The 27,090-nt window shown below is 33.5% G+C and overlaps 1 protein-coding gene across 1 annotated transcript in view; it reads left to right on the forward strand.

Annotated features, from left to right (window-relative positions):
• Positions 1–27,090, forward strand: part of Atrnl1 (attractin-like 1) — a 487,887-nt gene that overhangs the window by 24,748 nt on the left and 436,049 nt on the right. Inside the window, exons 6-9 of the mRNA XM_013017612.1 lie at positions 8,874–9,048; positions 13,334–13,421; positions 15,197–15,452; positions 22,185–22,368. Of these exons, the coding sequence (XP_012873066.1) occupies positions 8,874–9,048; positions 13,334–13,421; positions 15,197–15,452; positions 22,185–22,368 (703 nt within the window). The remainder of the gene's footprint in view (positions 1–8,873; positions 9,049–13,333; positions 13,422–15,196; positions 15,453–22,184; positions 22,369–27,090) is intronic.

Genomic DNA, 27,090 nt, shown 5'->3' on the forward strand with positions numbered 1-27,090 from the left:
CTAGATTGAAGAGAAGTGGAGAGAGTGGACATCCTTGTCTTGTTCCTGAGTTAAGAGGAAATGGCTTTAGTTTTTCACCATTAAGTATAATGCTGGCTCTAGGTTTGTCATATACAGCCTTTAGTGTATTGAGAAATGTTCCATGGATTCCTAATTTTTCCAGAACCTTCATCATAAAGGGGTATTGGATCTTGTCAAATGCTTTTTCTGCATCTATTGAGATAACCATGTGGTTCTTATCCTTGCTCCTGTTGATGTGATGAATTATATTAATTGATTTGCATATATTGAACCAGCTTTGCATCCCTGAAATGAATCCTGTATGATCGTGGTGTATGATTTTTTGGATGAATTGTTGAAGTCGATTGGCCAAAATTTTGTTGAGAAGTTTTGCCTCAATGTTCATCAAAGAAATGGGTCTATAGCTCTTTTTCTTTGATGAGTCCCTACCTGGTGTCTATGAGCTTTTGTTCTCAAGTCTAGCACTCTACTACTTGAGCCACAGCTTCACTTCTGGCTTTTTTGATAGTTAATTGGAGGTAAGAGTCTCATGACATTCCTTATCCTCACACTTTAGCCTCTCGAGCAGATAGAATTACAGGTGTGAGCCACTGGGGCCCTGCTCATAGGAGTATTCTTTAAGAATAGATTGGCATTATTAAAGCCACTAGTTCCCTTTTTCTTGTAGTACTAACCCTCTCCTCCCCCAAATAAAACAATGCTGACACAGTAAAGAATGTGGAAAATGCTAAATATAGCAGTTTAAAAAGCACATACACTTATTGTGTAATGTTTAATGTTGTTGTAATTTTTATTATCACAATTAATACATATACATATGAAATTGGTTATTAAACTAATACACACCTGTATGGAGTCATGTACTTCTATGACTTAAAGAAAATACTTTTAGCTGGGTGCTGGTGGCTCACACCTGTAATCCTTGCTACTCAGGAGTCTATCTGAGGATTGCAGTTTGAAGCCAGTTGGGGCAGCAAAGTCTGTGAGACTCTTATCTTCAATAAAGCACCAGAAAACCAGAAGCAGATCTGTGGCTTAAAGTGATAAAGCAACACAGCCAAGGCCCTGAGTTGAAGCCCCATAACTAACAACAAGAAGTATTTTCATTTTTTGTGGGTAGTTTTAGGTTCACAGCAACATTGGGCAGAAGTTTTAGAAATCTCTGCCCCCTACAATGCATAGCCTCCCTCATCAAGTGGTCCACTTGATACAAGTGATGAATCTTTCTGTGTTCATCATTATCCTCCAAAATCGTAGTTTATTCTAGAGTAGAGTCCATGGATTTGGACAAATGTATCATGGCACATATCCACCATTACGATATCTTACAGAATAGTTGCTCTAACCCAATGTTCTGCCTGGAAGTTTTCCTGTCTGCATAGTTTTGTCTCCTCTACTCCCCTTCCCTCCCCAACTCCTCCCCTCCTTCCTTCTTTCCTTCCTTCCTTCCTTCTTTCTTTCCCTTTTTCCTTCCTCTCTTTCTTCCTTTTTCCTTCCACTTCCTTTCCTTTCCTCCATCTCTCCCACCTCCTTTATTTTGCTGAAAGAATGAATTATAAATTTGTTAATTTGTAAGTAGACTATTAAGTGGCTATTTGACTATAAATACTTTAGAAGACTAATATTTAATATTTTTTTAGTTTACTATAACATGTATAAAATGTAGCTCTAAAAAAGGCCCATTCCTATAATCCTACCTGTCTGGGAAGCTGAGGACCAGAGGATCACACAGTTCAAAGCTGGGTGCAGGGGAATATGTGTCATTCCAAGCCATGTGAGGTTGGAGGATCACAGATCTACACTGGTCAAGGCAGAAAAAGTCTGTGACATTCTGTCTCTTTGGGGGGAAGATGGACATGTTGCCACAAGCCTGCTATCTCCACAAGTAGAAGCATAAAGTATTGGATTATAAATCAGGTGCATTCCTGGGCAAATGGCAAGATCACCTAAAATCGGTGAAAAACAGGGATGGAGGCATAGCTCAGTAGTATTACACCTATCAAGCAAGCATGAAGCTAAAAGTTCAAACCCTAGTACTGGTGAAAAATTATATATACATACATACACAAAGATTAAAAATCGTATTAGAACCTTTATAATGTTATTTTATTCAAGTTTTGGTTCTTGGATTCTTAGTTGTAATGTTTCAAGCCTTGGTTTTAGATTTTAACATTTGCCAGTGGGTGGCAGTATATACTATTAGAAAATGCTCTTGAACCTTGTGGATTTATTCAGGTGTGCAGGCTAGATGACTTTATTTAATTTACAAAATATTAAATTCTTCAACTCAAACTTATTTTACCCTAAAGTATTTTTTTGTGTTAGAAAATGTGCTAGTACATAATTAGCTATTTTTGGATAGTATGTAATTATACATGTGATTATAGGTTTCCTTAAGGAAATCTACAAAGTAGTTTACTTTTAAAAATTTAATAATAAACATTACTTTTAAATTTTACTTTAAATTCTGTATAGAGATATTAAATTACTGGTTCAATTACTTACAGTTAAGTATATTGAACTTACCTGTCTTTCTGTAAGTCAATAAAAATTTTATTCCTAGCCAGGCACCGGTGGCTCACACCTATAATCCTAGCTACTCAGGAGGTTGAGATCTGAGGATCGTGATTTGAAGCTAGCCTGGGCAGGAATGTCTGTGAAACTCTTACCTCCAATAAACCACTCAGAAAACCGGAAGTGGCTCAAGTGGTAGAGTGCTAGTCTTGAGCTGAAGAGCTCAGGGACAGTGCCAGGCTCAGAGTTCAAGACCCATGACTGACCCACCCCCCGCAAAAAAAATATTCCTCACCCATGTGAAAAGTTGATTGTTTACAAAAGTAATATTGAGAATATATATGATAGAAGTTTTGTCTATGAATTTATATGCACACATACACACTGGGACTTGATAAATTATACAGCTCTCTAAACATTTACACACTGAGGCCACGGAGGCTATGCATAGGAGTGACAAAAACTCAATAGCTATGTGCATGTGATCATATAATATTTTATGAAATGAACTCCAAGAGAAGGAAATGAGATTTTTAGATTTTTTGTTTTCTATTACTTTTGTCTTGTTTGTTTGTTTTTATTTGGGAGGGTAAGAGAGCCACTTGAGACAAGGTGGAACAAAGGGTGAACAAATACACCTATGGTACTTACTAGACCCTGGAAAATGAAGGATAAGTCCTAGTGGTTTATTGGAGATAAGAGTCTCATGGACTTTCCTGCCCGAGCTGGCTTTGAACTGTGATCCTCAGATCTCAGCCTCCTAAGTAGCTAGGATTACAGGCGTGAGTCACTGGCGCCCGACAATAAACCACTAGAAAACCGGAAGTGGCACTGTGGCACAAGCAGTAGTAGAGTGCTCGCCTTTAGCTGAAGAGCACAGTGACAGCACCCAAACCCAGACAAGCCCCACGACCAACCAAAAACAACCACCACAACAAAAACAGTTGTACTTATTACCTGATTCATGTAACTGTAACCCCCTTGTATATCACCTCTAGAATAACAATAAAAAACCCCAAACGCCAACAAAACAATAAAAATTATTTATTTTCATTCAAGTAGCAATCTTTTTTGTATTTCCATTAAGTATTTCATAGTGCTACTTAGGATATATTATGGAACAGGAATGGTGAAGATACTGTGGAACTTAACATTCATGCTAGGAGAGATTATCCATGAATAAAAAACATAAATTATGTATATTAGGAGATATACCATGGAAAAATACATTAGAATAGAAAGAGGGATAGTTGTAAGGTTTCAGAAAGATAATAGCAGCATGGATAGTGACATTGCATAAATACTGAAGTTAATTTTTAAGCAGATTTAATAAAATTAGATATATTTAACTAAAAAGAAAGAAAAGTTAAAGATGACTATAGTTTTTAGCTTCAGCAATTAGAAAGAATTGTTCTGAACTTAAATGAGGGAGATTTTAAGAGGAAGGTCAGTTTGGTTCTGGTATATCAGTTCTTAGATGTATTTTAGACATCTGGAAGGAAATGTGAAGGAGACATTTGTATAAATGAGGCAGAGAGAAGTATGTATCATGAATATTATTTTCTGTGTGCTTTCTTAAAGAATTTTAAACTGGGAAGCTGGGCACAATAGTGCTCTTCTGCAGTTTCAGCCATTGGAGGCTAAGGCAAAGAGGTTTGAGAGTATGGACCCAGCCTGGGCTATATAGCAAGACATATTCTCATTTCAAAGAAAAAAAGCATTGACTTTACTTTTTGTCTTTTTCTTGTCAGTCATGGAACTTGAGCTGAAGGCCTGGGTGCTGCCCCTGAGCTTTTTTTGCTCAAGGCTAGACTCTACCACTTGATCCACTTTCAGTATTCTAGGGGTTAATTGGAAATAGGAGTCTCATGGGGCTTTTTTGCCCAGAATGGCTTCAAACTGCCATCCTTGGATCTCAGACTTCTAAGTAGCTAGGATTACAGGCATGAGTCGCCAGAGCCCTGCTTTTTTTTCCTATTATTAATATTACTTAAAATCTTGAGATTTAATGAGATTACCAGGAAAACAACAGATTTAGTACAGTACTAGTATTACAGATCTATTACAATGATTAATTTCATTATAAAGCTAACATTATGAAGTAGTTGTGTGCTTTTAAAATACAGAAAAATTGACACCTATATTTTGGAGTGTTATAAGCCCAGAACATGTTTAGAATACTTGGCTGTAACCAAGGTTTTCTAATGGTAATAGAAGATAGCACCCCTGCAAAGATGTAAATCTTCTGGTTCCTGACTTGCTTCTTAACAAATTACAGATTTTAGGACACATATTAAGTCATAAGTATATTTCTGGAATGATTACATAAACTATATATTTTTCTTAAAATCTTCTTTCCAGAATATTTTTTCTTTATTAACAATCCAGTTTCGTTTTAGGAAATTATCTCTTATTAACTGAGGGTAATCTCAAGGCCACAATTAATCCAGGTATCTTGTCTATTGTAACTTTTCCGATTTAAAAAAATTCTCTGAATTTCTCAATATTTTTCCAGTAAATTTCAATTTTTTCTCAAGCTAACCAAATTTAGTTATCAGTTAGAATCAGAAACCTAACTGATTTACTGTCATAGAAACTCCATTAGAGAATTTATTTCTTTAGCTATTGAGTTTATTTAAAATACTAAAAGTAGTATCTGTAGTGTAGAATTAGTTACAGGATTATAACATCAATTTGGATTTGGTATAGTTCACAGTTATTAATATTTGTTCTTAGAGCCACAAAAAGAAAATAAATACTATTTTAATAGTAAAAAATCATTAACCAAAAGATTTAATATAAATTAAAAAATAAGCTACCAAAAATTATCCTCTTGAAGTGCCTTATTTGAGTGGATTGGTTTTGGTACCTTCTATGTTCATGAATGATTTTACGTTTTAGCATGATATGAAGAAACTATACTCTAAATAGTTCTTATTTTTATAAACCAAAAGGCTGCTATTGAAATAAATGAGTAAAAGGGAGAACTCATTTGCTTAGTTGTTGGTAAAATTTTACAGCTATGTTTCCCATTCTGTTTTTGCATATAGCAATTGTGGTTTTTCTAGTAACAACTGAAATTAGTATGTAAATCTGTTACTAAGTTTCAGGGACCTTTAGGGAATTGCAGGTTCTTTTAAGACTTGAAATATATATCTTCTTTTATGGGAGTTAAGCTGTTATATAAATTTACTGGGTGTGAAGCAAGTACTTTTTTGGTGCTGATTTTTTATGTTAAAAACAGAGATATTTCCTTAAGAAACAATTTTTATAGGCAGAATACTTACAATATGCATCTCAGAAATGAAGAAAGATGCTCAGCACCTGTGGTTCATGTCCAGAATCTTAGCTACTCTGGAGGCTGAGATCTGAGAATTGGGGGTTCAAAGCAGGAAAGTCAATGAGCTTAACCATCAAAAAGCCAAAAGTGGAGCTGTGGTTCAGGTGGTAGAGCACTACTGGCCTTGAGCATAAAAGTTCAGGGACAGGGCCCAGGTCCTGCACTTAAACCTCAGGATCAGCATATTTTTTTTTTAAAGATGGAATTGATGTAATAATAACTTAAGGTTGTAAAGCTTTGCGTGGTATTAAATATTAGGCACCTCATGTAAAGTCTCATTTTATCTTCAGAAAATCCTATGCTCTAGTTGTAATCTCTGCAGTTACACTGAAGCTTAAGAAGTTAAGTAACTTTGTTCAAGGTTTCACACCTAGTAAATAGGAAAGCTAGATGTGATTCCATAGCTCATGCTCCTAATCCTGTTCTCAAAAGCTCTTCATTCATTGATCTATGACTGATTGTTTGGTTCAGTTATTTAATAACTGCCTGTTCTGAGCCTGCTTAAATATAGCTCCCAAGTCTTTGATCTGAAAAACTGGGTGAATGGAAATGTTACTAAATGAGAAAGTAAACACTTATGAATATGAATGTTTTAGAGGAACAATCAGTGTATTTTGTTTTTTGTGTTGGTGCTTGGGATTAATCCCTCAAACATTTAAATTGCACTCTATTAATTTAGACGTTTTGAGAAATGGTGGGTCTAGAGACATAATTTTGGGAGGAATCAGTATAATTTTATCTTGAGATTATAGAAAAGCCTTTTCCCTAAAAAAGAAATCTATATATCAGCAGCTTGCCACTAATATTTACAATTTAGCATTTATGTCCTTTGGATTACTAAAGTGCATATAACCGCTGGGGAATCTTCAGTATATTAAAGTACATTGCACTTTTATGAAAAACCTACTGTAATGTGAATTTTTTATATCCATTTTGTTTATTGTAGATGATGTCTGTTATTTGAAGGAAAATTTTCTATTAATTGAGAAGTTACACAGAGATAATTATGCTGGCATATTTAATGAAGTGCTAGATTATGGAATGGTAGAAGACTTTTCTCAGTGACTTACTTTTATAGAAATTAGAGGTTTGGCTAGCATTAAATGTAAATATCATTAGATTTTTAATCAATGGAAAAGTCTATATATATGCAATACTCTTTATAGTTATTTGTATTTTAAACGAATCAGTTTTTTTGCATTTTACTAATTTTTGTTATATGATACTAAAAGCAACAAATTAAGACATCTAATTTTTCTTAAGCTTTTAATTTACACATAAATTTCATCATCTTTATTGTTAATTGAGAGTAAAATAAAAGCAACTTGTAGAATTTGGCAACAGAACATTCCTTCTAATCCTGTAATTGCTATAAGTTTCATAAGATTTATTAGTGGCAAAGGAAGATTTCTATTTCTATTTTGTGTGTGTTTGTGGGTATGTGTGTGTGTGTGCGTGCAGAAAATTACAAATTAATAATGTGGTGTAGCCGAAGCCTGCAATTCTAGCTCACTGGGAAGTAGATACCAGGAGAACATAATTTGAAGTTGACCTGGTCACAAAAGTTTACAAGACTCCATCTCAACAAATGACTGGGCTTAATGGTACACACCTTTTTATCCCAGATACAAGGGAAGCACACTGATTGGGTGCAGTGATGCTCCTGTGTCATCTCCAGCACTTTAGTAAGCATAAGTAGGAGGAATACAGCCCAGAGTGGTCAGTGTGTAGATTAGACCCTATCTCAGGCTGTGTTTCCCTTCCTGTCTCCTTTCCTGTCTCTTTTCCTTCCTTTTCCCCTGTCTCTTTTCCTCCCTCCTTTAACTGTGTTGAGAACTGAAGTGAAGGCTTCATACTTGTTAGGCAGGTGCTTTACCACTCTAGCCAGTTCTCTGGCTCTGTTTAAGTTGTTTTCAAGTAGGAGCTTGCAGTTTTGCCTAGGGCTGCCTCAGACAATGATCCTCTTAATCTCCTACGTAGCTGGAATCACAGGCATGCCCACCATGCTCATACCTAACAAGCAATCCCAGTTTATTGACTGAGATAAGGTCTCACTAACTTTTTTGTCAGGGCTGGTCATGAACTTCAGTTCTCCTGGTTGTTACTTCCAGAGTAGCTTGGATGATAGGCATGAGCCACTGTGTCTGACAAAGCTATGTTTTCAACTTTATGATCTTTGAAATTATTCTGCATTAATAATGGTTTTTATGAAACTATAGTTTTTAAGATAATTTTAATTTTATTATGCATATCATTTATTTTGAGGATATTTAAGACTACTGAAGGAAGCCAGTTTGGTAATTAATGATGCTAAGAAAAATGTGTTCTTTATTTTCAGGTTTTTAATAGTTTATAATTTGTAAATGCTTTCATTTCCACTGGAAAAATTAATAAAAAGGTAGGATAAGTCAGGTACAGGTGGCTCATTCTGTAATCCTAGTTACTTAGTAGTTTGAAGCCAGTCCAGGTAGGAAAGTCCATGAGACTGTTGTCTCCAGTGAACCTCCAGAAAGCCAAAAGCGGAGCTGTGGCTCAAGTGTTAGAGCACTTTGAGCACAAAAGCTCAGGGACAGTGCCTAGGATCTGAGTTCAAGCACCAGGATGTGCATGCATGTGCACACACACAAATTTATGATATTACTTGGGATTATATTTTATATTCATTTTATAGAGATGAAGACTTGATGATGGGATAGACAAACAGATTTGCTCAAGGTCACACTGCTAGTACGTCATGGAACTAGAATTTGAGTAGATTGGCTTTTACTTTAATATTCCATACTAAAATAAATTAGAAACAGTACTATTTAAATGAAATTTTAGATTTTTTTTAATCTAGGCATTGCATTTGTTAGTTTCCTTGTAAATTTTATTTTGGACTCTTCAGTATACTACATTTGTTAACATGGTAAATACTGGATTATTAAATGTTCCACATTCATATAGTCTTTGTATGTAAGGTTGTTAATCTGGTGTGTTGTTTCATTTTTTTAAATAGGTCCTGATTGCTCTTTGAATGTTCCTTCTACTGAATCTTACTGGATTTTGCCAAATGTTAAACCCTTCAGTCCTTCTGTAGGTCGGGCTTCACATAAAGCTGTTTTACATGGGAAATTCATGTGGGTAATTGGTGGATATACTTTCAACTACAGTTCTTTTCAAATGGTCTTGAAGTAAGTATTTTTGATCTTCACAATCTGTTTTTCTCACATTAGGCTTTCTTGCCCAAATATATAAATGGCTATTTTTTTGTGATTGTATCTATTTGCTAAATGAGAGTTATTAAGGGATATGTGGTTTTAATTTGTCCATAGTTAAATTATTTGTTATTGTACATATGAATTTGTTCTGTACAGAAATTTTATTCTAGATTATTTTTAAAGAATTATAATTAAAGAATTTCATGTAAAGTTTGTTTGTGCTAAACATAAAAAATCCTGTCACTTTATGGTTCAGAATGAAGAATATAAAAACACCACTTTTTTCTGTAATTTGATTTAACAAAATGTATACTTTATATACTCTAGAAGTTTTATTGGTGGAGGGATAGCAGTGCTAGCATTATAAACAGGTCATTTTACTTTGCTTGCAATGGAGGTTGTTCTCTTTCTGATTGAGTAGTAAGTACAACTAAACGAATGAGTTCTAATGGATTTGTGTTTTAAATTGTGATGTAAATCAATAACAGAGTGAAAGAAGAAACAGAAAGAATTGTTTGATTACTGATGTTGTTCTCCAGGATAATATTCAAAATATGTAATGTAACTCATATATTGGCCCATCAGAGTTGCCCCTGAATAGTTAGGGCCATAGTAGTGTGTTCCCAGTAGATTTGTTAGTTTTAGCAGGTAAATATTCAGGACAAGGGCCCCTTGTTGTGAATGTTTTATTTTGTTCCAAATGTTGCATGGTTATTATTTCATGTTAAATTCCAGTTAAATCTCTTAACTGGGCAACCCTACCCCAGAATATATTAGCCCTGTTAATTTTCAAGACTTAAATGGATATTAGAATTCTGTAATATAATATATGAGAAAGTAGTAGAACTGAAAGACTGTGATCAGAATGAATTGTTAAGATATGAAAAACCCAAAACAGAGAAACCAAAAGGAAATGAACTATTACTAAAGAAAATGAAAATAGAGTTTTACCTTTGAGTTGAAGTTGCTATATTTCTGAGGTTGAGCTATGAATACAGAATTGTTAACGAAACAGAAATCTTAGTTTTGTGTTCTATCCAAGTTGAATTTATGTTTAAATTTAAAATAAATATTATGTGACATTCGAAACTTTTCTATTTGAACCAGGCAGTTTAGCTTTTTAAGTGAAAACTGATTGTTTTAGTTAACAGTGTTTATGTTTAAATATAAACCATTTATGTATATGCATGGATGTATTTGAAGAATGTGTACATTAATGTATCTATACACAAGATATATTTGTAAATTTATATAGATATAAACTATGAGGAATGAGGTGAGAAATAAATTTGTGACTATCTTCAGAGATCACTTTTTTTTAAACCACTGTGAATGTTCAATGTTTAAACATCTTTTAGAAATGATAATGTCAGTCAAAACTCAAGTTACTGGATGTAGGTAGAGATCATATTTGAAGACAAAAATAAATCAAAAACAAATTCTGTATTAATATCTATGAAGTTAGACTATTTTACAGAATACATACATATTAGCATCAGTCAAATTAGTGTGTATTCAGAGCATAGCAACTTGTTAGTATATACATGATAAACATTTAATATATGCTTTTGGTACTTGGAATATGTCAATTGATATAACAAATGTCCTTGTGAAGTTAGTGAGGAAAGTCTAGCAATGAAAAATAAATATACTGACCAAAGTACATCATGCACATGTACATAGGTAGGTAGGCAGGTAGGTAAACAGTTGATAGACTAGATAGATAGATACATAGGTAGATAGATAGATACAAACATAGATAAATATAAACAGATAGACAGATAGATAGATAGATAGATAGATAGATAGATAGATAGATAGATAGAGGTAGTAGTGGACAAGTCACTATTTTGATAAGCCAGAAAGGAGGCCTTCACAATTATTAATATAGTGGTCAATTTAGGCTTCCTTAAAAAGTTGAAAACTGAGCAGACTTAAAGGAGGTTAGGACACTCACTGGCATTGTCGTAAACTCCAGACATAGAATAGAGCTAGACCAAACCCGTAAGGTAGGAGGGTTGTTTTTGTTTTTTAATCAAGTAACAACAAGGAGGCCTATGTGATCTGCAAGTAATATATGTGAGGGAGGCATGAAATTTGAGAGATGATAGCTGAGAGGGAGAAATCACATAGATGTTGTAGATCTTTTAGGAATCATGGGAATTATGGGAAGATTTAAACATGATCTAAATTATACTTTAAAACAGTCACTTGGCCACTTGGTTGACAATATAGGAATTGAGAAGAAGAATAAAAGCAAGCATTAAGTTAGAATGAGATTATCAAGAGATTTATTTTACAGAAAAGAATTATAGATAAGGAGGTTTATTTAGGAAATATATGCTTCTAGGTTAATTGATCTAATTTTAATTGTTTGTGAAGGATAAGCACAAATGCTTTAGTGACTATTGTAAAAATGAGGAGAGTTTTACTAATTCAAAAAAAATTGGGGTCTCAGGTGTAGCTCAGTGGCAAAGTGCTTCCTTAGATGCAATGCTCCGGGTTTGATACCTGGTACTATTAAAAAAAAAAAACAAAACAACCCTCTTTTTGCTGGGTAATGGTGGCTCATGCCTGTAATCCTAGCTACTCAGGAGGCAGAGATCTGAGAATCGTGGTTTGAAGCCAACCGGGCAGAAAAGTCCCTGTGAGACTCTTATCTCCTCTCAAAAACTGGAAGTAGTGCTGTGGCTCAAAGCAGTAGAGCACTAGCCTTGAGCAAAAAGCTCAGGGACAACACCCAGGCCCTGAGTTCAAGCCCCACTACCAACAACAACAAAAATAAATAAATAAAAATTGGCTTTTAATTTTTAATTTAATTAATGCTGGTACTGGACTTAAATTCAGGGACTCATACTCTTGCTTGTGTGTGTGTGTGTGTGTGTTTCCCTCACAACTACCACTTGAGTTATAGCTCTGCTTTCAGCTTTTTGCTGGTTAACTGAAGAGTCTTATGGACTTGTCTGCTGGAACTGGCTTTGATAATCAGTCCTCAGCTTTTTCAGATCCAAGACAAACTCTTAAGGACACACACCAAATGCTGTAGTCTTTTCTGATTATTGTCAAAACAAGTGATTTAAAAACCAAAAAAAGAAAACTGCCTCTTCCTTTCTGTACTCTCAGATTGTCAGGCTTCTTAACATCTAGAGGGCAGAAGTAGCTGCACACCAGGTGGTGGCTGGCTGTTGTAGGGCATGAGGATTTTATAATACAAGGCGATTTCAAACTTCCATTGGTCAAAAATAGGAGGTGGAAAGCTGCCTGTTTTTTCAAGGGCATGCCTTGAAGATGCACAGAGAAGGGCAATGGGTATACTGTGGGATGATGGGAAAGCTGTAGTGTCCTATAAGCACAGTGAGTTAGGTGTTCTGGGCATTAGACCTGGTGATGGTGAAAAGGAACCTGTTAAGTACTGTGGCTGTGCCTGGTATGCTGAAGCCCACATCCTACACACATCGTTGAGCAAGCACCTCATTAGAAATGCCTCAGCTGCCTGAAACCTATGTTCCTTCTAGCAGTTGTCCAAATAGAAGTGTATCCGTTAAGACATATCAGATCATAAAGTCATGAAGTCTCCTTGACTACCGAATATCAATGACTTGACCCATTACACTTACAGGAGATCATCTTTTCCACAGTGCCTCAGACCTTATTGCTTTAAGAGAATTATGATAATGTTTTAATTAGTTTTATTGTTTAAAAGATTTAGTAAAGTGACTGAATCTGGTATAGACTTTCTGGGGGTATGTGTGTGAAGTTTTTAAAAACTTTAATATTTGTGAATGGAATGCCTTATAATAGGAATGTTAATATGTGTAAAGGGAGATTAAAAGTTTGAATGATTATCTCTTCAAAAAAAAAGAAAATCAGTCCTCAGATATTATATCTTAAATAGCTATAATTGAATGCTTGAATCTCTAGTGTTTCTGAATGAAAACAGATGATCTCACTATTCTTCAAGTTAGTTAGGTCATTGAAATTATAAAAGGAAATTTGGCAAATTAATTTTATTAATAAATGTCCTATTCAAGTTCATCAGTTATACATCTTAAGAAGCTGAATTCTAATTTAGAGAGGTATTTCTCACCTAAGCATTAAAATTTTCTGTTATAATACATGAAATTATGAGTTTATTAGTTTTTATTCTTTTTAAATTTAATGAAGATTTTGATACAAGGGAAGAAAGTATATTTGCAAATTTAAAAAAAATGAACACATATCAAGTTTTGAAGTTTTTTTTTCTCTCTCTCTTTTTTAGTTACAATTTAGAAAGCAGTATATGGAATGTAGGAGCTTTATCAAGGGGACCTCTCCAGAGATATGGACACTCTCTTGCTTTATATCAGGTATTTCTCCTGCTTATAATTTTTTTTTTGCCAGTCTTGGGGCTTGAACTCAGGGCCTGGGCACTGTCCCTGAGCTTCTTTTGCCCAAGGCTAGCGTTCTACCACTTGAGCCTTGAGCCACAGCACCACTTCCAGCTTTTTCTGTTTATGTGGTACTGAGGAATTGAACCTAGGGGTTCATGCATGCTAGCACTCTACCACTGAGCCACATTCCCAGCCTGCTTATAAATTTTTCATCAGTTTTTTTTTTTTTTTGGTTGGTTGTGGAGCATGAACTCTGGGCCTGGGTGCTGTCCCTGAGCTCTTCAGCTCAAGGCAAGTACTCTGCCTCTTAAGCCACAATACCACTTCTGGTTTTCTGGTGATTAATTGGAAAGTCTCATGGACTTTCCTGCCCTGGCTGGCTTTGAACCAAGATCCTCAGATCTCAGCCTCCTGAGGATTACAGACGTGAATTACCAGTGCCCAGTTAATCGTTTTTTTTTTTTAAAGAGTTTACTCTATAGGGAAAATATTGTCCAATTTACTTCAAACACAAATGAGAACAATCAATTATATGAGCTATCATAACTGGAATTATCATAGACATATATTTTAGCTAGGAACAGATTTCAGTATGTTTGCAAATGTGTAGAAATATTGTATTTCTGTATATTGATCTTGTTTCCTGTAGTATAGATGAGTTAATTTATTAGCTCTTTATTGCTGGATGTGTTCTAGCTAGAACATTTAGTACAATGTCGAATAGAAGCAGCAAAAGTGGGCATCTTTACCTTTTTCCTGACTTCAAGGGAAGGCATCTGGTATTTCACCAGTATGTATAATTATTACCTAATTACCCTTAATCAGTTTGAAGAAATTCCTTCTATTCTTAGTTTGAAAAATAGTGACGATTTATATTATTTCTATTTTACTTTGTTTCAGTCATATGTGATTGAAGTTATTTGCATAATTTTTAAGTGGAAAAAAGATTTACCAAGGGTGAACTGGAGGTATATAAAAATTTCCAGCCGGAAGTGGCGCTGTGGCTCAAGTGGTAGAGTGCTAGCCTTGAGCTGAAGAGCTGAGGGACAGCACCCAGGCCCAGAGTTCAGGCCCCACGACCGGACCCCCCCAAAAAAAATAAAAAAAAATAAAAATTTCCCTAGCCATGAGAAATGCTGATAAAAATATACTCCACGTGATATGTAAATGTAGTATAACTTTGTAGTGAATAATGATGAAAACATTGAGTAATTTATACTATTGCAAAACAATTCATATAGATGGCTTAAATTCAAATGTAACAACTAGAGAGATCATTAAAATATTGGAAAAGCTGTATAAAAGTGTTATTAATCATCAAGTTCATTACTCTTCTGCTGTGTAGTGGGGAGTTATGATTACATATTTAGTTATAGAATTACTATCTATAAAAGTTAACTTTTTGATCATATCACTGCATTTTTCATTCTAACCTTATTGCACTGATATGGAACTTATCCAATAGGATAACTATAATTAAAATGTCTTAATTAGCTATACCATATAACCATTTAAAATAAAGTATATTAAATAACTTTTTTAGAATTAAGGGTATGTTTCCTTTTTTTTGTAAAAACATTAGTTGTCATGGATGCGTTCCATTTGACGCGTGACTTTTTACAAATAAGAACTATGCCTTTTGAGTATTGTGGAATGTTACTAACGTGCACTGTTAAATATATTTATTTGTGATTAATGAATATTGTAAAAAAATCACTATTTTGTTTATTATTGTATATTTTAATTTGCAGGAAAACATCTTTATGTATGGAGGCAGAATTGAAACAAATGATGGCAACGTTACTGATGAATTATGGGTTTTTAACATACATAGTCAGTCTTGGAGCACAAAAACTCCAACTGTTCTTGGACATGGTCAGCAGTATGCTGTGGAAGGACATTCAGCACATATTATGGAGCTGGACAGTAGAGATGTTGTAATGATAATCATATTTGGATATTCTGCAATTTATGGTTACACAAGCAGCATACAGGAATACCATATCTGTGAGTTTCTTTAAAAATGTAATTACCTTATTGGTTGAGAAATAGTTATTTTTTAGTAAAATCTTCATGTGAACTATATCAAAGTGGTGAGTTGAGATTGGAATTGTAAGGCAAGAATTAATTATTTGTAATACAATCTTTTGATTATGTTAGATTTTATCTTTTATTATTTAAGTTTATATGATAACCCAGTGAGGAGAATGTTATATACTGTTTTTGTTTTCCAAGATTTGCAAATATTTTTATATAGTTTTTTTTTTTTGTCGGTCGTGGGGCTTGAACTCTGGGCCTGGGCGTTGTCCCTCAGCTCTTCAACTCAAGGCGAGCGCTCTACCACTTGAGCTACAGCGCCACTTCCTGCAAATATTTTTAAATATGAGAAATTTCAATAGATGGTGCTATGGACCAAGTGTTGAAAACTAATCTCTTAATTATGCTTTCTACAATTTCAAACACTTTTCATTCTTATTATGTTATCTTTATGCATATATTATTCCTTTAAAGTAAACCTTCCAAAGGTAGCCTGTTAAGTTCTAAGAGATAATACTAGTGTGTGAAAGTGACTGGGAAAAACTATATATTATTTTCTGTGTTTACTCAAGTTTTGTTTTTATGGTACTTCATTTTTTACATTCCTATGACAGCCTTTTTTTTGGTTGCAGTGGCAATCTTTTTGCTGTTTTTACGTTGTTTATAAATATACTCCCTTCTCCTTGGTTGATAGGTGGAAAACATACACCTAGCCAGTATGAACTTCAGTATAGACAACTATATAGAGTCATTGTGCAGTTTTGGTGAGGAAACTTATGTATCATCACTGGCTACAGCAAAAGATTTTATGTTTGCAGGGAAGAACTGACCTTCTCTATATTCCCTCCAGTTGTTTCAAGTAATGGGTATTTTGTTTCCCTGTCCTCTATGTGTCAGAGTTAGGAATGGGATATATAATACCTTTAATATTTTATTGCCACTTCCAATCTATTTTCAGTTCTTCTTCCTTTAAATCAATTAGGTTTAATCTTAGGTTTTTAGGCCCCAACTTATTACCCCACCTTCTTGAACTCATTGTTTCCCCCTTAGATCACTATGTTTATTTCTTGGAAAATACAGCTTTTGGCTTATTGTTATTCTTTCCAGTATATATAGTCAGATTTTTTGGGGGGTTAAATATGTAAATAAATAAATACTTCTTCAAATGCTTGGATTCTTCATTTCTTGATTTTCCTATCAAAGATCCTGTTTTTTTTTTAAATCTAGCTTACTCTTCCATTGCCGTACTTTTGGCATTGTCATTTTAATACCTCAGAGTTCCATAATTTCTGTTCTACCTTTTTGCACTGAATTCTCCAATTTACTCCTTCAAATGTATCTACATCCTAACAGTTACAGTTATTCACCTTAATACGGTCTTTTGTCTATTGAGTCTCTTTTCACTTCTCCCACTATCTCTCTCTTGCCCATTCTTTGAATCTTTCCCAATGTTATGTTCATAATCACCAATCTCAGGTCTGGAAATCTTCATTGTGGCGGAAACTTGATAGGTATGTTGTCCATGTTCTGTCTCATTTTCTGTTATCACTTTCAGGGAATGATCTTACTTACCATTTTTTGAGAAAATAGAAGTCATCCAAATATACTTACACTGATGGGAACCTTTTGGGGTAGGGATATAATGATTAATTTAATGCTGCATTGAATAAGCTTGCTTGCATAAATTATTATTCTAACTTATGATAACCTTGAAGTAAACATAGTTGAGTTATTCTTATTTTTTCAGATAGGCCCAGGGGCTGATTTATCAAGAGTTTCAAGTTTTCTATGTAGAAGCTTTATTTTGGTTTTAGATTTTGTTGTAAACTTTGTTTAATTATAGTGTTCAAGAAATGTTATAGGTATTATTTTTACTTCCTTGTAACTTTCTGAAATTTTCTTTATTGTTCACTCTTCTTCATATTCAATAATTCTTGAAAAGAAAGTATATAAAGTATACATATATTTATATTGTATATGATAAAATATATTTTATATAATATGTACTTTACCTTATATATTTTATACATATATATTATAAATATATTTTATATTATACATAAGTTTGTATTATGCATTTATATTATATTATACATTTATATAATATGAAACATGCTAGTGTATAGTATATAATATTTATATATAGAATGTAATATACAATATATGAATATATTTTATAACAGATTGCTATTTTAGATTAAGAAGTTAGTATATTAATATGCTATATTAGTATACAACACTATTTTTATAATATATGTTAATATATATTATATTTATAATATACATACTACATATGTACAATAATCTACTTTATTGATTAAGCTTTCTGATTTTTGTTTTGTATTTTGATCTATTTTTTTTGAAAGTTGAATTCATTAAAAAAATTTACACTATTTCTATTTCTTCTTGTATGCAACTTATGTTTTATGAAAGTTGCAATTACGTATATCAGCAACTATTATTTGTTTTTAACAAAGTTACTTGCTTGCTAATTTTTTTTTATCTGAATTCCAGCTCATCTAATGTTTATATTGTGTCCTCTCTTTTTGTTAGTCTTTTCCTACTATAGCTTTGCCTGTCCTTTTTATTATTGTTGTTTCTATTTAGCATTTGAAAACCATTGTATTGTAAATTCATTTTTTGTAGTGTGATTTTCATTTATTTTGTACATTTTTATACATGTCTGTTTTGAAAGTCACTATTGTCTTTGTGTTATTCGTTAGAACTCTTGTGTTTCACCCTACCCCAGGTTTTTTTTTTTATGGACTGATTGTAGTAATATTTGAGATCTGCCACCATTAGCTTCTTCCATTTCCTTTGTTTCTCATCTTCAGTTTTACACCTAGCTGTCTTTATATGGCTTTCTTGGTTTCATTATTTTCTCTTTCTCTCTCTCTCTCTCTCTCTTTCTTTCTTTCTCTCTCTCTCCTTCCCTCCATCCCTCCCTTCTTCCCTTCCTCCCTCCCTCCCTCCCTTTTTCCCTCCTTCCTTCCCTCCCTCCCTCCTCCCTACCTTCCTCCCTTCCTTCCTTCTTTCCTTCTTTCCTTCCTTTCTTTTTGTGTTTGTCTTGGGGCTTGAACTCAGGGCCTGATCACTATAACTGAACTTTTTTTTTCACTTAAGGCTGGTACTCTACTTCTGGAGCTACAGCTCCTCTTCTGGCTTTTTGTTTGTTAATTGGAGATAAGAATCTCATGGACTTCCATGCCCAAGCTGGCTGAAACCGGCTATCTTCAGATCTCTGCCTTCTAGCTAGGATTATAGGCAGCAGCCTGTAATCCTAATGTTTTTTAACATTCAAACACAATCTGTAGTTTGTGAGATTTTTTTTTTAAATTGTTGGTTGTGGGGCTTGAACTCTGGGCCTGAGTGCTGTCCCCCTAGCTCTTCAGCTCAAGGCTAGCATTCTACCCCATGAGCCACAATGCCATTTCTGGTTTCCTGCCTTGGCTGGCTTTGAACCATGATCCTCATATCTCAGCCTCCTGAGTAGCTAGGATTATAGGCATGAGTCATGGGTACCTGGCGAGAATTTTTTGTTTTTAAACTCTCTTAGTTTTGTTTTTGTTTTTTTTTTCCCTTCCTTTACTAAATCACTATACTCTGTCATGTTTTCCTTTTGTATTATATGTTTCCCCTCAGGAGAATGGGAAGATTCAGAAATAAACTATGATCATGTTGCTGCAGTACCAGAAACATTTGTTTGTCCTCTTTTGCTAAACTTAGAATTAGAACTTTTAGAGAATCTGTAAGTCTCAGAGGGGGAAATATGTGGAGGGTTTTACTGACTTGTACCATAAAACTTTTCTGGGTTAGTCCTGAGGGAAATTTATTTCACTTTAGATTGGCAATAGCTCATAAACTCTCCAAGAATCTCAATGTGAGTCTCAAGGTGAATATAATGTTTTGCTTTAGTATTTTTCATGCTTTTAGAATATGAGAAGTGTATTTGTGAAGCCAGTACTAAAGCAGATTTGAAGACCATTAGATTTGCCAGGTGCTAGTGGTTCATACTGTAATCCTCACTACTCAGGAGGCTAAGATCTGAGGAAAGAGGTTTGAGGCCAGCCCAGGCAAACAAGTCTGCAGACTCTATCTCCAATTAAAATGTTTTGTGCTAGCCTGGAGGTATGGGTCAAGTGGTAGTGTGCAATGTTGTGAGCACAAAGCCAACTGAGAGTATGAGTTTAAGCTCCAGTACTAAACACACACACACACACACACACACACACACACACACAATTTTATTACCAAGGCAATTTTTTCTTTGTTAGCTGTGACTGTATGTGACTTTGAGCTATTTTCTTTTTTTAATGGTACTGGGATTTGATCTTAGGGCTTTATACCTGCTTGTTTGGCAACTGTGCTATTGTTATTTTTTGGATAGGATCTCGTGTTTTTGCCCAGGTTATTTGTTGAGATGGGGGTCTCACTGACTTTTTTGCCTAGGCTGATCTAAAACCATGGTTTCAGTCTGTGTTACCTGATTATGCTTTTAATGTCACATATTAAAAACAAAGTCTGGAGTGAACTTTAAGTATAAATTGAACATTGACTTTTAGCAAAATGATATCTGAAAATACAGATCTCTAAGTCACATTTGTTAGAGATGGGAATGAGGAATTTGTAATGGGAATTTCTAATTTAAAAATAATTCCAGTAAGTCAGTACCCATTGCTCATGGTATAGTTGTAGCTATTAAGAATGAAATGCCATGGTTTAGGTGTCTTTGAATTATATACCCCTTAACAAATTACTGCAGCTCATTGAATTTTAAGTGTTTTTTTTTTGTTTTTGTTGTTAGTGGTAAGAGTCTTGTGCTTGCTCACCAGACACTTTACCGCTTGAGCCACATCCCCAGTCCTTTTTGCTTTCATTATCTTTTGATTAGGGTTTTGCTTCTTGCAACTTCTTAATTCCATTTTCCGTGTAACTTTGAGCTTTCATGTAGGCTTGAACTTTCATGCCCAGATTTTTATAGGTGGAGATAGGGTCATACATATCTTTGCTTGAGTTGACCGTGAACCATGATCCTCTCAATTTCAGTCAAAATGTCTTTTTTTAAAAAAATTTTATTTATTTTTTATTGTGAAAGTAAATCAAAATATCTTGATTAACTACTGTCACAGGCTTCAGCTACCACACTTGCCAAATAGTTTTGCATTTTAACATTCGTAGTAAAGCTATATTATTTATGTGCCATTATTGAATTATTTTGTCTATGTACTCAGTTTTATATTTCTCTATATTTTTGTCTCATATCTTTGATATCAAATGATTGGATTTGGCTTTTTTATATATGGTATGCCATATTGTTTAGTTGGTGTGTTTAGGACATCTGTAATTAAAGAAATTATCAATATGCTTGGTCTAACTATGCAGTTTTGATTTTGCTCTCTAGTTCTCTCATTTTTTTTACTATCTGCTTTTGATTGGAGATTTTATATAATTAATTTTTGTTATCATTTTCCTTGCATTAATTATTGATGCTTAAATTTAAGTGTATTATTTTATTAAGATTTGTCTGTGTTCCATGTTTTCCCTTTTTTTCAAGTTATATGAACTTTTAATTTTTTAGCATCCATTTAAATTTTATGTGATTTCGACTAGTACTTCTGTAATTTTTAAAAGTTATATACTCTTTGGAGTTCAAATAAATGTCTGCTTTTTGGGTCCTGTCTGGAGGTTTGAATTCTGGACCTGGAAGCTGTGCCTGAGTTTTTATGCTCAAAGCTAGCACTATACCACTTGAGCCTCAGCTCCATTCCTGGCTTTTTGGTACTTAATTGGAGATCAGAGTGTTTTGTTTTCTTTTGCTGGGCTTGCTTTGAACTGTAATCCTCAGATCTCATCCTCCTGAGTAACTAGGATTACAGGCACCAGCACCTGGCTTATCTGCATATTTTTGAAGTATGCCTTGCATATGATTATCAGTGAATCTTTAGCAGCATCAAAGTGTCTTCTAGCTAAAGCAAGTAGATTAATTACAAGATTGCTAGAAGGATTAGAGACACCAAATGGGAAGAATCCCCTGGAAATCTTGAAGCTGTTACATAATCAGGGACTTAGGATCACATTGGTTCCCGAACACTTATGGTGCCACTTTCTACCACCACAGCCATTTTGTATGTTGGTTACCTTACTTTTCCTGCTGCTATAAACAAAAGCAGAATACATTTCTTTTTCTTGTTTTGTAATTTCTTGCTACTGGTGGAGTAATGAAGTTGTAAAACAAATAATAAAAATTCAGTTTTTAGGACCAGCACAGAACTAAACATGTGTTCAGTTGATTTTAGTCTGTCAAGGGCAGTGATCTTACCATTTTTATTTTATAATTTTAGTATTTAACTTAAACTGTCACACAAAAGGTTCTCAAAAAGTATTTATTAAATATTTGTTATTTTATGTAGGGCTATTTTTGGACATAGTATATGGGATTAAAGTCTCTTTTTTTCTTGCATACACAAAAATATTTTCAGTATTTCAGAATTCAATTTTATTTGTGCAAGAACCAGTGCTACTCTATTTCAATCTTGGCACCTAATATAGCACGAGGCATATTTTTAATACATGAATGCTAGGTATTCTGTATTTGCTCATAAAGTGTGTCATTAGAACTAACTTGTTGGTAGTTTGATGATAACATTACTCATCATTTTAAATCCAACTTAATTTTCATGGTTTACTTTCTTTCTTTTATAGCATCCAACACTTGGCTTGTTCCAGAAACTAAAGGAGCTATTGTACAAGGTGGATATGGCCATACAAGTGTGTATGATGAAATAACAAAGTCCATTTATGTTCATGGAGGCTATAAAGCATTACCAGGCAATAAATATGGATTGGTAGATGATCTTTATAAGTATGAAGTTAACACTAAGACTTGGTGAGTAGATGGTGTATAAGTATGATGAAAAATCTGACATTAGTTGTATTTTATATTTGTATAGTAGTGGTATTTAGTAAATTCTTTCACAGTAAAAATTTTTAGACTTAAAAAGTCTATATTGCAACTATAGTGCATGCTTCCATTTAACAACAGTACAAAATAATGTAAAGCTATCATCTCTACAAATGGATTCATTTTAGAATAGTTTATAATGCCATAAAATATGTATACATTTTTATAGTAAATAATGATGTCATATTCATTTTAGTGAGTAGATTTGCTTACTAGTACAGTTCTAAGTTTGGTATCATCTGCCCCCATATTTCTTCTTTTTTATACTTTTATTAATATTTATGTTAATAAAAGTTTTTTGTTAACTTCTTATGAAATACATAACTTGTGTCATTAAAGTCTGTTTTCCCTTTTCGTTGCTATAAAAACTATTACACTACATACCTTTTACTAGTCATCACATGTGCATGCAAAGGTTTTTCTATGATATATACTTAAACATACAGTTGTTATGTCTGAGTGTATTAGTGCTTTCAAATTTATTGTGTAGGAAATGAACAAAACTTTATTTACAGCAAGGTATGAGTGTTCATATTTCTTTGTATTCTCTTTAATACTTGCTTGATAACTGTCAGGATTTTTGCTCTTGCCTGTGATGGGTTGACTAGGGTATCTTACTAATATTTCAGTGTGCTTTCCCAAAGGATTATGAATTGTGTATTATATATCTATTGTCATTTACAAATTTTATTTGCATTATCTTTAAATATTTGTTCAAATGGGTTTCAGCTCAGCATGTCAATTTCTGTAGTTTCCTACTTGTATCCATATCATTCTTTTTATGGTTATATATTACTAATTTTTCACTTACTGAACTTATTGATATTGAGTGTCAATGCAGAATTTTTCTTATACTCATTCCATTGTAAAATATGAGAAATGACTTTTATTTTAGACAGTTTAAACTCTTTTGGACTTCTAGCATGGAGTTCCTGTAGATATTTTGAGGAAAAACTTTTCCACTAAACTGTGATTTGTTCTGTCTCTTTCACTTTCATATATATACTTTAACTCTCTATTTTTTTTGCAAAAAAGATAAAATTATAAAACTTTTTCTTTTGGGATATGCATGATATTATTTCAAAAGTGCCAAAAAGTACCAAGCATCAGACTGAAGAATTTCTATGAACACTAAAGAGGATAAGTATAACAAAACCGCTCAGACTTAGACATGTTATTGTAAAATTTATATTTTTAAAATTGAAGCTAAATTTACTTTTTAGCTATGCATACAATTTCAAAAATTCTACATGCTCATATACTTTGATATATTCTACATTGAGCAACATTTATGTCAGCTTAGAAAAATATCTTCTCAAAGTTTTACCATTTCTTCAAGTAAAACATTCAAGATCCGGATACCAGTGGCTCATGCATATAATTCTAGCTACTCAGGAGGTTGAGATCTGAGGATTGTGGTTGGAAGCCAGCCAGGCAGTAAAGTCTGTGAGGCTCTTTATTCTAATTAACCACTAAAAAACCAGAAGTGGAATTGGGTGCCTGTGGCTCATGCCTGTAATCCTAGCTACGCAGGAGGCTGAGATCTGAGGATCGCAGTTCAAAGCCAGCCCTGACAGGAAAGTCTGTGAGACTCTTACCTCCAAAACTACTAGAAAACCGGAGTGGCACTGTGGCTCAAATGGTAGAGCGCTCACCTTGAGCTGAAGAGCACAGGGACAGTGCCCAAGCCAAGTTCAAACCCCACGACCATCAAAAACAAAACAAAACAAAACCAAAAACAAACCAGAAGTGGAAATGTGGCTGAGAGTGGTAAAGCACTAGCCTTGAGTGAAAAAGTTCAGGGACAATATTCAGGTCCTAAGTTCAAGTCCCATGAACCAGAATAAACAAAACAAAAATAGCAAAGCATTCAAAGTAATAAAACTTACAAAAACATGAAAAATGAAAGCATTCTTGTTTTGGGGACAATACTAAGCCTGACAAGTAAACAAACAAACAAAAAAAGTAATTCAGAAAGCATGATGCAAATGGTTCAAAGCAAACATCAGCCTAATTCTATAATAATGACTTAAAAAAAACCTTAAAAAAAGTAAGCAAGACAAAAATGTTTTCAAATAAGGATAGAGAGAATTTGACCACAGTCCTTCAAAAAATAAAATGAATTGAAATAGAATAAAAATGATTCCAGAAAGAAGAGAAATCTGAATGATTATCATGTAAAATATAATAGCAAGAGACTTGAATCTATCTATAATTTAAACATGAAAATAATGGTACATTACTTAGGAAGAGAGGTAAATGAGTGTTTAGGAAATATGTGAGAGTTGTATCATGTGATAATTAATAAAATCCGCTGATTAGCTAATGGCAAAGGGTTTGTTTTGTAATCATTAAGTAAAAATGAAAATAATAGTAAAACACCTGCTGTCTAATAAGCACCTGTATCTAATAGCTGAGAAAATGAGAATAATAAATGATAATTTGTGAATCTGCACAAAGGCAAAAATAACATAGTAAAGGATCAAAACAGATATATCAATGGGAAAATAGTAAGATGGTGTATTTAACTTCAAACAGATTATTAATTATTCTGAATTAAAATTACTATTCTAATTTTCCTAATTTTTAAGAAAATACTTTCAGTTAAGAGCATATTTTAGGCATCTGTTGCTTAGAAAGATAGACCTTGAATAAAGATATTCAGAAAAATTGAAAATAAATTACTAAATCACTAAAGCAAATGACTAAACCAAAGTATAGCATATATATGTATATATATTTACTGTATCTATCTATCTATCTCTGTAGGTAATATAGATATTTTATAATATCAGGAAAATGACAATTTAAGTCAAGCATCAACCTCAAAATTAGAATAGTTCTGGGTTTGCACAAATACTATAACTAAGCATTATTTGATAAAATTGACGGAATAATAGTACCACTACTTATCCACTTAGTTGCTAAAACTTAAGACTGCTAATACTCAGCATGTATAAAGTGGTAGAAACTTGCTCAATGTGAATACACATATATAGGTAACTAATGCATATATTCTATTATTATATGTTTACGTATATATCCAGCAAACATGTGTCCATTACAGTTATATAGTCAGTCCATTAATAGCAATGCTCTTTGTTATAGTCACCAGCTAGACACAAATGAAATGTCCAACAACAGTTCAAATGGATAAATTAATTGTATATTCGTATGCTAGAAAGTTGTTCAGCAATAATAATGAAATAATTTTCTGTATGAACCTACACGGTTGTATTATTTCAATATAATATTAAGCAACATAAACTGGACACAAAAGAATACACAGTATAAGATTTTATTTATAACCCCAGTGTTTGGCACCAAGAACTATTAACCTGTATCCTTAGAAATCATGATAAGTGTTGTCTGAAAAGCATCAGGCAGTAACTGAGAGGTAAGAAGGAAGTTTTCTTAAGTGATTACACATGTGTGTTCACTGTGTGTAATCCATTGAATTATACACAAGAGTTTTGTACATTTTGGTATATATGTCATTCTTCATGATTTATCTAACATAGTTGATTTCAGTTCTCAGATTAAAATTGTATGCTACTAGATTATAATACTCTGGCATCCCAATAGAGGGTTAACTTTTAATGTTCATCAATTAAAATATATATTTCTTTTTGGAAAAGGACTGAGACATAAAAATTCAGGATTTACTCAAATATATTGCTATTCTCTCATGACTTGAGAAGTAGTTAGGTCTGGTTTCTTTTTAATTGAAGACTAAAAAAAGAAGCAGAATTTATTTTCTTTTATTTTTTGCCAGAACTAGGACTTGAAATCAGCTTTTTTTTTTTTTTTTTTGCTCCAGGTTGTTACTTTTCCACTTCAGCCATAGTTCCACTTCAGACTTTTTGCTGGTTAATTAGAAACAAGAGTCTGGGATTTTTCTGCCCAGTCTAGCTTTGATTTGTGTTCCTCAGATCTCAGCCTCTTGAGTAGCTTTGAGTTCAGGTATAAGCCATAGTGCCTTGCCTAGAAATAGCATTCTTGGTTTATAAGAGCTCCCATTTCTGAAAAATGATTCCTCTTATATTGTTAGTGTGTTTATTTCATTGATCTTACCCTTTACTTTGAAACTTAACCATTACTGTTTAAGGGCTTTGTAAAATGAGACATTTTTCAACATTTTCAGAATGTTTTGCACAAGTTTATAGAACTTACAACAAGAGGCCTACATACACCTTCACTGTTCTTTCTTTTTTATTTCTACAGTAATAGAAACCTCAACTTTTCTTGGCCTTTTATTGATAAAGCACAAGTTTCATGTGTGTACAATATATTACATTATCATTTAAATCTTGCAGTAGAAATTATCAACTTATTTTTCTTTTTGGTAGTACTGAGGTTTGAACTCAGGGACCTTATACTTGCTGGTAAGCCACTCTTCCATTTGAGCCATACACTAGTCCTTTTTTGCTTTATTTATTTTTCAATTATGGTCTGACATTTTTGCTTACGTAGCTTAGACTTTGATACACATATTTATACTTTCTTTGTAGCTGGGATGACGAAGACACACTGTCACATTCAGCTTTTTATTGGTTGAGTTGGAGTCTTGACAACCTTTTTTTTTTGGTCAGTCGTGGGGCTTGAACTCTGGGCCTGGGCACTGTCCCTCAGCTCCTCAGCTCAAGG

This window comes from Dipodomys ordii, unplaced genomic scaffold (assembly GCF_000151885.1).
Source record: "Dipodomys ordii isolate 6190 unplaced genomic scaffold, Dord_2.0 Scaffold36, whole genome shotgun sequence".
NCBI classification, from domain to species: domain Eukaryota; kingdom Metazoa; phylum Chordata; class Mammalia; order Rodentia; family Heteromyidae; genus Dipodomys; species Dipodomys ordii.